This window comes from Hyaena hyaena, unplaced genomic scaffold (genome assembly GCF_003009895.1).
Source record: "Hyaena hyaena isolate Hyena2069 unplaced genomic scaffold, ASM300989v1 scaffold_456, whole genome shotgun sequence".
Taxonomy (NCBI): domain Eukaryota; kingdom Metazoa; phylum Chordata; class Mammalia; order Carnivora; family Hyaenidae; genus Hyaena; species Hyaena hyaena.
In genome coordinates this window covers 890,507-902,747 of record NW_024081087.1, presented here as the reverse complement: position 1 = coordinate 902,747, position 12,241 = coordinate 890,507, and the positions used below count along the sequence as shown (strand labels likewise).

Here is a 12,241-nt window from a genome sequence, read left to right as displayed (position 1 = left end):
TAGTAGGGGATGGGTCGTGATCATTTTTCTTTTTTTTGTGTTTATTTATTTTTGAGAGAAAGAGACAGAATGTGAGCAGGGGAGGGACAGAGACATGGAGACACAGGATCCGAAGCAGGCTCCAGGCTCTGAGCTGTCAGCATAGAGCCCGACGTGGGGCTTGGACTCATGAACCATGAGACCATGACCTGAGCCGAAGTCGGGATGCCTAACTGACTGAGCCACCCACGCGCCCTGGGTCACAATCATTTCAACCAGAGGCTGAGGCCTTAGTGCTCCCTCAGCAGCAAAAGCAGGAGCTCTTGCTTCTGTGTGTGTGTGTGTGTTTTTTTTTTTTTTTTGCTTGTTTTTCACATTGACTCAGGGTCAGGGTTGGAAGGTCTTTCACAGGGAGCCTTAAAACCAAATTAGCACGGCCGATTAAAGGCCATGTTGCCACCCAAGGAAAATGCCTATTGCCAAGGCCCCGAGGTGGCTGGGGGCAGAGCAGGGCGACCCCAGCATCCCTCCTCCCTGAGGAGGCAAAAGGCAGTGCTAAAGTGGTATGTGACCCACCGTGGGCCTGCAGTCTCTGTAGGAAATCCGGAGGTTGGTACAGGGTTCCCTGTCGAACTTGGGACAGGTTCTGGGGACAAGGGGACAGGAAGGGTGACAGCTGGAAGACAAGAGGAACTGCCAGTGGCCACCTCCACACAGCGGTGAGAGGGGCACGGAGGCCCAGGGAGGTGCTCACGCGCCCGGGCCCTGCAGGGCCTCCAGGATGGCCCGGAGAATGGCGGCCGCGGCCACTGCCCCAGGGTCCGGCTGGTCCAGCCGCGCAGAGCTGATGTAACTGGCTCTCCCGGCTCCGGCCTCCATAGTCTTGGTGGCCTCGGCTGCAGCCTCCGCACTCTGAGTGGGAATGTGGCAGCAGGTCAAGGACGAACCACCGGGCCTCTTCCTCCCATGGACCCTGCACCCTCCTGCCCAGCTCTGTCAGCGCCCTGAGTACTGTAACCAGGGTGGAGGGGTCACCTCTCACCTACGTCTAGCAGGGTGAGAAGCTACCGCCTACCGAGGGCTTGCGGCGTCCTAGACACCGTGCCTCGGCTGCACATCTCTCTTTAGCCTCACAGCAGCCCTGAGGCAGGAACTCCTCTCCGGTTTAGAGGAGGAAACAGGTACAGGAAGGATATTAACTTGCTTGGGGTCACAAAGAGATGGGAGCCTTGTGGCTCCAAGCCTGTCTTCCTGGGGGGCTGGGTCCCGCCTCACTCACCTGGACTGCTTTTGTCAAAACGTGGAGCAGACTGGCGCCTGGGCTCTTCCAGGCTTGGAGCTCTTGTCCTGCTGCCCACAGGGAATCCAGCTGGACAGGTTGAGGGGGGGGGGGACTGAGGATGGGCCCCGCCACTGAGGGGAGCCTTTAGGGCCTCTACACTCAAGAGAGGTAAGGGCTGGGCTGAATACACACCATAGTCCTGTCCCCTGGAGCAGCCTTCCCGTACCTGGCAGGGAACAAGAATGAGTGGGACTCCCTGCAGGGGATCTCTTTAGGGCTGGGGACAGGGTCTGGCTGGGAGTGGTGACGTCACCCACTGCCCCCAGCCCGCCCTGGTCTCGGGTCTGGGGCTCTGGCTCACTTCTGCATGGCCTCCAGGCCGGCCTCCATGGCAGCAGACCAAGCCGGCAGGTCCGTCTTGGCCTTGAGGGGCTGGGCCGCCGCGGTCAGGAAGAGGCCGTAGAGCTGGGGGGGACCAACACGCTGAGCACATGGGGCGCACCTGGGCCTCAGCCACCCGGGGACACCTCCGTCAGCCCTGCGGTCCCAGGGGCTGCCAGCACTCACCGCCCCAGAGGAGCCTCCCATCTTCTCCAGGAGCAGGAGGGACAGTTTGGAGAGTAGCTGGGCAGGGCTGCCAGGGGGCGGACCCTCCTTCAGCCACCCCTGGATGGCTGCAGACAGAGAAAAACGATGACGAATTCAGAGGCTCGGGCCCCAACCAAGCACCCAGGCCTCGCTGCCAGGCGGAAGGAATCCGACCTCGGGAGATTCCCAAAGCTCCCTGTCTATGTCCCCTGTGCAGTCTGCAGAGGGGCAGGAGACGGGGACTGACAGGGACCTGGGCAGTCACCCGGAAGGTGAGGCACGCCCCGACACTCTTGACCTGACGTTCCCTGCCTCGCGCCCCTGCTTGTTTCTCCTCGGCCCTTGGCACTGCGCCCTCTCGCACGGATATTCCCCCGTTGGCTGTTTGCCTCCCTGACCCGCACGTAAGCCACGAGGGCAGGGAGTTTTATCTGCTTTGCTCACTATTGTATTCAGAGCACCGAGAGCAGTGCCAGGCCCGGAGTGCGCCTAATTCTTGCCGGAATCCAGCCTGTGTTGGCTGGATAATCAAGAGCTTTTCATTATTCTGGGTAAGCTGAGAAAAATAAGGACAATTGTACGAGTTTCCCTTGAACCTGAAGTTATTGTTCACTATAAAAGATCACATTCTGGGGCACCTGGCTGGCTCAGTAGAACATGCGACTCTTGATCTTGGGGTTGTGAGTTCAAGCCCCACGGTGGCCTAGAGCTGACTTCTGTAAATACGTTTATAAATACGTCATCTTATAAAAAAGATTACACTTTATTTTGCAGTAACAACCTTTCCACGTTTGGAGCATTAGAAAAAACTTTTCTTAAGAAAACAAGGGAACGGGATGCTGGGTTCTGTGAATGACCTCTGTAAAATAAAAGTTGGCCCTTCCATGTGAACACTCCCAGGGCTTTTGAAATTGTTCTGGTTCGTGAAATGCCAAAATCTCATAGTGAATGTTGGACACCAGCCCCTCCCCCCTAGAGGGAGCCTGGCACTCACCTCTGGCAGCGCGACTGTGGGTGGTGCCACAGTCCCCGTCACCGGCAGCTCGATCCAGGGCATTCAGATGTTCCTCCAGGCCCAGGAGGGTGGCGCACACCCGTTCCAGGGCAAGCGCCATCTGCTGCGAGGCCGAGCCTGGAGAGGGAGGCCAGTGGGGAAGAGGTACGCCTGGTTCCTCCACAACTGAACTTGACCAGGGTGGGGGGGCATGGGTAAGAGAGATCCCTTGTCTACCCCACACCCCTCGGGGCTCAGGCCGACTCCCTGGGCCGCCTTCCCTAATGGCACGGCGGGGTACCTCCTGCAGCAGTGGTGTCGGGAACCTCCAGAGGCTCGGCAGGGGCCGCCCGGCTCCGCTTCTGCCCAGTCACAGAGACCTTGGCCACATTGGGCCAGGCCGATGCAGTGGTCTCAGCATCTAGGGACAGCATGATAACTCTTGTCGACACAGGTCAGCCGGTCAGGGATCAAGTGGGACATGGACTTCCCACCTGTGCCTGGTTCCCTCCATCTCAACCAGCAAGTACTGAGCGCCTGCTGTGTACAAGGGAAGGGTGGAAGGTCCCGGGGGAGGATCCTAATACCAGCTCCTCAAGTAAGAGTCAAAGGCTGGCGAAGCCACAGAGGTCATGGTCCCTGCTGGGGCGTCTCCAAGTCCCCGGGGCTCCCTCTGGCCACAAGGAGGCCAGGCTTGGATGACCCCGGCTTCCAAGTCTCACCGATCAGTTTCAGGAGAGGCTCATCCACCAGCAGAAGGGTGAGAGAAATGCCAGGCATCTCCAGGGCGGACATGAAGGTGCCCACTAGGGCACGGGCGATCTTCACCCCGCGGCCCTCTGCAATACCAGAGCCAAGGTCCATAAGGGAGGGAAGGAGAGGAAGGCGGGCCCTTGTCCTCAGAGCGCCAGGGAAAGAAACAGAGAGAAACAAGGACTTTGGAAGCTAGAGTCCTGAGGTTAGTCGGGAGAAGGCTAGATTCCCTCAGGGATGCCCTGAATCACCACATTCCCTGGAGGTGCCCCCTATAGGGAAGATAGGTAATTACAAGTCTCCTTTACTGAGTTCTCATCAGCTGCCGGACCCTATGCTAGGTGTGTTCTGTTGGCTTAATCTGGCGTGATTCTCACAACGACCCTGTAAGGCAGGTACTACTACTGCCCCCTCCTAACAGACAAGGAGACAGGCTCAAGGCATCCAGCAATCAGCTGGCAGAGCAACGGCCTGACTTGGGCTCGTCTGCCTGTACGGCCCCTGCTCTGGGCCATCTCAACACCCCATTTTGGCTGCTTTTCTTATGTCTGGCTTTGAAGGGCTGCAGGGAAAAGGAGCTCCAGGGGTTGGGGAGGTCCCCTTCCGGTGCGGGGCTCACCCAGAGAGCGGACAGCCGCGTCGGCTACGATGCCCAGTTCCAGGAATGACAAGCCACCCAGGTTGTTGACCATGAGCACCACTGAGGAGCCTGCTGGGAGACACCTGCGTGAGACTCTCCAGGCCCCCTGCCCAGAGTAGGAGGAGAGGCTGGGGGACAGCGAGACAGCCCCTCACCTGACTGCACGGGCACATGGGACACGTTGGAAGAGTTCGTCATGTGGTCGAGCATGAGTGTCACGATCTCATCGGCAGATGCCATCTGTCAGAAGGAAGAGCCAGGAGTGAGCCGCGTTGGGAGGCCTGGGCCTACCACCAGCCTGGGCCACGGAATCCTCTTACCTTTATCCGGCGCACGCCAGCTTCCCCGTGGATCCCTGTGGATAGACTCGGTCACCGGGGACCCACACAGGGCCTGCGGATTTGCTCCTCACGTTTTGCTCAAGGATTTACTAAGTGCTCAGCACGAGGCTAGGCACCGTGTATGTGAGGGGTATTGGGGGCAATGGACAGGATAATGAAAACACAGCCCTGCTCCCTGGGAGCTTATGGCTGGGTAGTGGAGACAGCTAGAACCTTAACTACTTAACTTCTAACTAGTTAAGTAGCTTTAACTAGAGGCAATCATGGCGAGACCACCTGAGGGCTTCTTTGGAAGCAGAGGGGGAGGGAGAAGGGAGCTGGGTGGCCTCTGACCTCCCTTTGCTGATTTTGGGCAGGGGCGGAGGGGCCCGGAAATGGTGTGAACAGAGACAGGGAGGGGAGTGGCGCAGAGTCCCTGTGGCCAGAGCCCTGGGAGTGGACGGTAAAGCAGGTAAAGAGACCAGGCAGGCTGGGTCAGAGGGGCCTCAAGTGCCCGCTTAAAAATATTAAGACCAGGGCACCCGGCTAGCTCTGTCGGAAGAGCGTGCCAGTCTTGATCTTGGGGCTGTGAGTTCAATCCCCATGTTGGGTGTAGAGATTACTTAAACTTAAAAAATAAAACAACTAAGACCGCTTTGTTCCCTGATCTGGGCGGGCAGAGAAGACAGCTCCCAGAGCAGGAGACGCGGGCAAGGCCCAGGCGCAGGCACGGCTGGGACATGTCTGGCCCCCAACTCACCCAGGCCCAGCTCCACCTCATCAGGTGAGAGCTCGAAGGTAGGTCTGGAGCCAGGGACGCTGCAGGAAGACAAGCTCACTCCCAGGGTTCCTGCAGGAGACGAGGCGGGAGAAGGGTGGTTGCTCTCAGCACGGGGCGCCAGGCCAGGCGGCAGCGACACCCGGGGAGCTCTGCCCACGGCAGCCTCTTGGCTGACACAGGCTGCCAGACTCTTCGCCTCAGTGGTGGAAGAGAAACCCAGCTTGGGGACCCACGCTACCTGTCCCCGAGAGCTCCCCCAGGAGACGTTCCCTCAGTCCCTGGGGAAGAGCCTGGAAGGCCCTCCTGGTCAGCCCCAAGGTCAGCCTCAACCTCCCACTGGCCCCTCCCAAATCCCTGGGCCGGCACTCACCCATGGCCTTGGCAACCACGCTCACCCGATTTGTGATTTCCTCCAGCCCCACACCTGCCTCAGCCAGGGCACCAGCCACCTGCACCCGCACAGAATGAGGGGAAGGGGTCACCATACCACGTGGGGGTAGACGAGTGGCTGGGGCTGAGCTTCTAGTTGGGAAGAGGGCATCTCAGTACGGCCCCATCAACCCGGCCTCCCACATTCAGGGCAGAAGAGTGCACCCTCTGCGTGCACAGTACACTTGCCAGGAATCTTCAAGCACCCCAATCTCTTGGGAGCCAGAAGAGACTTTGCAAACAGAGAAATGGGCCCAAAGAAGGGAGGTCACTGGTCCAGCGTCACACAGCTAGTTAGTGGACACCTGACCAAGGAGCCCTGGTTGAGTCTCAGAAGCCTAGGAGGCTTTCAGCAGGTGAACAACCTGGTCAAATACACATTTTCAAAAGGCACCTCTGGTGCAGTGCAGGGAACATACTCGAAGGGTAGGCAGGAAGCTGGTGGGTAGCCCAGCGAGGAACAGTGACCGCCCCCTGGGCATGAGCACACACGCACTGAACCAAGGCTGGGACAGGAAGGGCAGGGCTCTGAGGGGCATGTGTGTCGTAGGAGCATCCGAGAGTTGGGTCACTGGGACAGGGCAGCTGGCTAGAGGGAAGGGTCTGGGAGAATGCTTCTATTCTGCACTTGGGTAGCTGAAGGGGCTTCTGGATTGGGGAGTGCTGGGGAAGGAGTGGCTCCTTGGGCGATGAGTTGGCTGGAAAAGGTCCAGGTACCAGGTGCCACCTGGAAGAGAAGGCTGGGGGCCAGCCAGTGTCCCGGGTGGGGTAGGGATCTCACCTTGTGTATGAGCACTGTGCCGCAGAGTCCCCGCCTGCCCGCCTTCTTCAGGACGGTGAAAGCGCTGTCATCCCCGACAACCACCATCTCCACGGGGATGCCCTCGGCCCGGGCCTGCTCCCGGGCCAGGCCGAAGTTGAGCCGGTCTCCCGTGTAGTTCTTCACGATGAGGAGGGTCCCCGCTGCAGGGGCAGCCAGCAGCGCCCGCTCAGTGCCTGGCCCCCCACAATAGCAGCCCCTCCCGCACACGCCAGGCTTACCGGTGCCCGCCTGGGCCACTGCCCTGATGGCTGCCAGGATGCTGCCCACTGCCGGGGAGGTGAACACGGCTCCCGCGATGACCCCAGTCAGCATCCCCTTCCCTATGAAGCCTGGGGACAGAGAGGGTGCTTGCTGGGGACCAGTGCCTGCAGTCCTCGGGGCTTCCACACTCCTGGGCCTCATGGTTTGGTGAGCCCTACTGTGTGCTTGGTGCTGAAAGAGTACGTGGCTCACCCTCCACAGACCCTTCCTCAGGAGAGGCTTTCCCTGACCTCCTAACTGAGGCAAGTCGCTATCCCGTCCCCAGTGACCAGGGGGTTCCCTTTACCTTGCTCTCCTCGCTCTGCTACTTCACGTATGTGCTCTGCAAGCCTCTCTCTCTTTTTACAAAAAGTTTACTTGTTTATGTGGAGACAGAGAGAGAGAGAACCAGCAGAAGAGACACAGTGAGAGACGGGGACAGAGGATCCAGAGCCTGATGTGGGGCTCGAACCCACGAACTGTGAGATCATGGCCTGAGCCAAAGTCGGATGCTTAACCGACAGAGCCAGCCAGTTGCCCCCGGAATGCTCTCTTTCACTATGTGTTTACCAGGTTACCGTCTCCCCAAAGGACAACAGAAGCTCTGTGAGGACAGGTACCTTATCTTTTTGATTCACTGCTGCATCCCTAGCACCCAAAGCAGGCAACAACAGGTGCTCATTAATGGCGCTCAGGTGGCTTTGCCGAGAGGGACAGGGAAGGCACAGATGATACAAAGCCCGGTCCCTGCCCCTAGGAGTTCTCAATGGACACTCACATGTCTGGCACTGAACAGGAAACAACCTAGGGCTGTCCATGTTGCATGTGAAAATGTAGGGTGGGAATTCAGAAGGAGGATACTGTTGTAGGCTGGAAAAGTCAGGAAGGCTTCATGGAGGAGGGGAAGGGTCATGGGGGCCTCGAAGGCCAGGATTCACAGAATCGCTGACCCGCAGAGCTGGAAGGGCCTGAGAGATCATCTGGTCCAACTTTGTGCCTCAGAGACATAGAGCCTGAGGCCCAGAGAAAGGCCACGATGGGCCCCAGAGCACAGCCTGAGGGACCAGGAGAGCAGGAACAAGGACCTGACCTGCGCTCTGTCCTGACCCCCCCAGGAGCACCGAGGATCTCCCAGGAGCCCGCCTCCTCCACTCAGACTACTCACCGGCATGGGCAGGCTCATGGCCAGAGCCCCCGCCGGACAGCAGTGCCACCCGGCCCTTGAGGCTGTCCAGGTCAGAACGGAGGGCCACGCGGTGACCTTGTAGGAGCTGCAGGTGGGGGTTGCAGGCCACCAGGCCGGCAAGGGCCTCGTCCGCACAGCCTGCCACCGTGTTCACCAGCTTCTTGGATGTCTGCGGGAGAGGAGCGGGGGGAGGCTCCGGGTGGGACACCCAGCTGCGGCAGAGACCCCTTAACCAGAGGAGTCCCAACACACAGCAGTTCCTTGAATTGGGCCTGCCTTTCTTAGGTGGCTGTTTCTGGAGTTCTCTTAATTCGGGATTATTTATTCGGGGCAAAATGTATGAAGTGCGTGGGACTATGGCTTAAATTTACCTGGGAGAATGGCTTCAGGACAAATAAAAGAGGGGAACTAGAATCCTGAGTATTAAAAAAAAATGTAGTAACATCAGGGCCCAGCAGTCTTCGCCTGTCAAAGGAGGAGAAGCCCTCAGCCTAGGAGGCCCCGCACCCATTTGCCGCTCCAGCTGGGCCTCTGGTGCGGGACAAACATCTCCCGAGCCTCTTGGTCCCAGGAACTGCGTGTCAAGAGTTAAGAGAATGCTGGGCCTGCCCTTGATGGAAACGCAGAGAGATCATTGCCACGTGCTGCGGGAAGTGCACGTGCATTGTGTCCTCGGCGCACCCCGAGAGTTTTGTGAGGACAGGCAGGAGTTAGGGAGGTAAAGGGGGTCAGAGGCCTAGGCGTAGGGAAGAAGGATGAGGCTATTCCGGGTGGGGGGAGAGTACACACCAGGGTCCGCAGGTGTGAAAGCGTATGGTGGCCGGGCCAGGAAGCAAGTTAGAATGAGCTGGGCAACCAGTGGCCGGCAGGAAGAGGTGGGCTTCCTCACAAGCAGAGGTGGACCCTGGCCGTGGGACACCTCGCTTGGGAGGGTCTGGAGCGGCTGGCCTGAGGGGAGGGCCGGGCTGACACGGGGTGCAGGCAGCGGCGGGCGTGGGGGCTAGAGTAGAAGAAGACTGGGGTTCCGCGGTCACGAGTGCTTGGGCTCAAAGCCCACGTCTGCCTCTGGTCGGCTGTGACCTTTTCTTCCTCGGCCAATTGGGGACTTAATAAACTAGCGTATGTACCTGCTGTAGGGGAAGAACTGAATAAAAGGCTGCTACTCCCCTTTTCTACACCTTGCCAGCTGTATAAGGTTTGTAGATGGGGGAGCGGGCCCTGCCTTTGTCCCACAAAGAGACGAGCCCGACGGGGATCCCGGAGGGCAGGCTCCCAGCGCCACCTGGTGGCCCGGGGCAGCTCTGAGCCGGGTCCTGTCAAGGTGCATCTCCCCTAAGGCTCCTTCCCCAATCCTATGAGGGCACCTGGGTCCTTTGTGCCACTTCCAGCGGGGGCCAAAGCTGAGCCACCTGCTCTGGGATTAGGAGGGTGGCCCAGGTCAGCAGGAAGCGAGCAGAATAATAACACTGGCTCTGTTCCCAAGTAGCGACTGAGAGCGAGGTCTGGGTCTGAGTGCTCCTGGGCATGTTTCATTTACTATTCCCAGCAACACGATGGAGGGCAGATTAGCCTGGAAGAGGAAACCGAGGCATGGTTTAGTGACTTTGCCCAGGGTCACACAGCCAGTAAGTGTCCAGGTCTGCTTGGCTCCAAAGCTCATTCCATTTGAGCCTTATGCTGTTTTCCCGAGGGGCTGAAGGGAGGCGGAGAGTGACAGAAGTCTTGTCCTAGTAAGGGCATGGGCTTGTGGCTCAGAGCCCTCTGGGGACCGGAATACGCAAAGAAACTGTGAGTTGCTCTAACTTCAAGCCCAGCCCCCAGGGCCACCACGGCCCCGAGAATGTGTTCCCTGCCATTCCTGACAGTCAATCCCACCTGGGATTTGCAAGCACTTCAGAACCAGAGCCAGAGGGGCAGCTCAGGGACCAGTGCCAACCCTGGTTCCCAGAGGCCTGAGAGGATAGAAAAGTAAAGGAGGTTGATTAGGCCCTGAGTGAGCCCCCCCCCCCGATTCTGGTCTGATCACCCCCTTACAGCCACTCGGAGGTGGGCCTTAATCTGCCTCGCATTGTAGACGAGGAGGAAAAAACCCAAATAACCTCAGAGATCAGTCTCTTACAAGGTTGCTGACAGGCTGAAATTTGAACCCAGGTCCGTCCCAGGCCTCCTTTGGTTCAGATCTAGTTCCAGAGTGGACCTGGAGTAACGCCCAGAGGCAGGTGAGCCACCCACGGCGTAGATCCCACCTCTGGGACTGGCGCACACTCGCCCTGGGTTCAGGAACCGACACCAGACCCTTCACACCTGCTTCTGTGGCTGCTACGGTGTCAATCACAGAATAGGCACCCGGTAACAGTCTAATCTAAACATATGACCGAGACCAGGGGCTGATGGGCCTTGGACTCCCATCCAAGTACTAACCAGGCCCGACCCTGCTCAGTTTCGGAGATCAGACGAGATCGGACCGATGGGCCTTGGAGAGACTCAGAGGCTGCGGCCCCAGGCCCGGCTGGGACCAGAGGGGGAATGGAGGGAAGCAGAGATCTGGCCCTGAGAGGAGAGGAAGGAGGACCCTCTCCTCTCATAACCTCTCTGAGGCAGCAGCATCTCTTTGTCAGGGTGTAAGGAACCCCAGCACGCCTGGGGCTGGCACCCCCACTGCTCCAAGGCCACGGTATCCTTCCTCTGCCCTGGTCGTCATGGGACTCACCATGGTGGGGGGGCTCTGAAGCAAGCTGAGTTCACACTTCCGCTGATGGGCGATCCCGTGGGTGCTACCTGGGTGTAAGCACAGCGAAGGTGGTAGGCGCACCTGCAGGAGTGGGTAACAGTATGAGCTGTTGGTGGCACTGGCAGCCGATTGGCACAATCACGCTTCCACGGCTCTGGTAATGAGGGAGCTGCTCCAGACTTTGATCCAAGTCCAAACTCTAGTACGTGGGCTGCAGATGGAGAAGAGCGTGGGGCTGACCAAGGTTCACGCCTACACTTGGCTGCCAGAAGTCAGACTGATCCATGCTGGGCACAGGGGCTGCTCTTATGCCCAGGGACAGCACCCACCTCCTCACCAAGGGGCATTTACCCATGGAGTAACTTCAACTCTTATATGGGCATCACGTGCAGCAAATTGATTTATAAAGACCTTCACACACTTGGCCTTGGCACCACACCAGGAAGGAAGCAGCTAAGTCGGTGACCCCATTTTACCTCTGGGAAACAGACTCAGAGAGCTCTAATGACTTGTCCAAGGTCATACTGGTAATAAGAGCCAGGACCCAAACTCATGCCTAGTCTTTCTACAAAGCCTGTGCTCTTTCTATTGGTTATTCGGTGCTTCCTAAGTCCACGAGAATCCTTGGTGGGGGGAACCACACAGGGAAACTACAAAGCCATTTTAGCTTCTCTAAGTGCAGCCTTGTTCAGGGTCTTGTGCTCACCATGTGTCTGCAATAGAAATAACCCACATCTAGGGTCCCCACCTAGCTCTGCCTCGGACTTCTTGGGGCGATCTTAGGTAAACCAGTTCCCCTGAGCCTCAGCTTCCTCATCTGTAAAATGAGGGTTGCCTTCTCTGTGGCATTCTGTAGGTGCTCAGAGCCACCTGGTTCTCCTTCTACTTCTTGCAAAGCCTTTCTGATGTGCAGTGGCCTGGAAATGGTAGGGGCACTGCTTTCCTGGGCCATTCAAGGGTCTCATCCCGAGAAAATTCTGGTTTTGGGTTTGAGGTCAGAATTTGTACTAATAATGAGGGCAAGTGGCCCAGGGGGCCCTTCCAAGTCTGAAAAAGAAAACACAGTTTAAAAGAAAAAAGGCGAGGCTCCTGGTGTCCTCCGAGGTAAGGCGGAGTGATCAATCATTCTAGGGTCAGGTGAGGGTACCGGCTGAGTCTGGAGGAACTGGGGGTACTAAGGAGAGAGAGGTCCGGACCTTGGTTCTTGTCTGGGAGGTGCACAAATTGCTGTCACCTCCTTGCCCCTCTTGGACCTCTGCAATTCTTCCGGTTCCAAAAGGGAGATCAGCCCCGAGAATTCTCCGAGCAATGGAAAAGGGACAGGACCGGGTCTTCGGTTGGGCGAAAGACGAGGACGGGGCTGAGGGCAGAGGGTCGGTTCCGAGGGCGGATGGAGGGGCCCCCACCCGCTCACGCCCGCATCAGACACCTCTGAAACCGCAGCCGCTTCCTAAGGACCCCCGACAGCTCGGCCTCATCCGGGTACTCCAGGCTC

The 12,241-nt window shown here is 58.3% G+C and overlaps 1 protein-coding gene across 7 annotated transcripts; it reads right to left on the bottom strand.

Moving 5' to 3' along the window:
• Positions 1-333: 333 nt before the first annotated feature.
• Positions 334-12,235, bottom strand: TKFC (triokinase and FMN cyclase). 7 transcript variants are annotated; one of them, XM_039253504.1, is made up of 19 exons: positions 12,176-12,235; positions 10,726-10,827; positions 9,380-9,585; positions 7,995-8,184; positions 6,808-6,918; positions 6,548-6,729; positions 5,708-5,786; positions 5,317-5,406; positions 4,557-4,591; positions 4,392-4,476; positions 4,216-4,305; positions 3,566-3,682; positions 3,145-3,264; positions 2,844-3,029; positions 1,829-1,935; positions 1,623-1,726; positions 1,454-1,487; positions 1,259-1,348; positions 334-891 (listed from the first exon to the last, which is right to left on the bottom strand). In XM_039253504.1, the coding sequence occupies exons 3-19, from the start codon at positions 9,539-9,541 to the stop codon at positions 730-732; spliced, it is 1,944 nt and encodes a 647-aa protein (XP_039109435.1). In that variant the 5' UTR covers positions 9,542-9,585; positions 10,726-10,827; positions 12,176-12,235; the 3' UTR covers positions 334-729. The 7 variants fall into 7 exon arrangements, with proteins under 7 accessions (XP_039109435.1, XP_039109438.1, XP_039109436.1 ...); XM_039253507.1 differs by having other exon boundaries at positions 2,844-2,981; XM_039253505.1 differs by having other exon boundaries at positions 12,161-12,201.
• Between the last annotated feature and the right edge of the window lie 6 nt (positions 12,236-12,241).

Coding starts and splice junctions, on each gene's coding strand:
- TKFC (XM_039253504.1), bottom strand. CDS start 9,541: ATGCCCAGGAGCACTCAGACCCAGACCTCGCTCTCAGTCGCTACTTGG. Junction 6,730..6,807: donor AGTGGCCCAGGCGGGCACCG/GTAAGCCTGGCG, acceptor CTGCCCCTGCAG/CGGGGACCCTCCTCATCGTG. Junction 3,030..3,144: donor CGACACCACTGCTGCAGGAG/GTACCCCGCCGT, acceptor GGTCAAGTTCAG/TTGTGGAGGAACCAGGCGTA.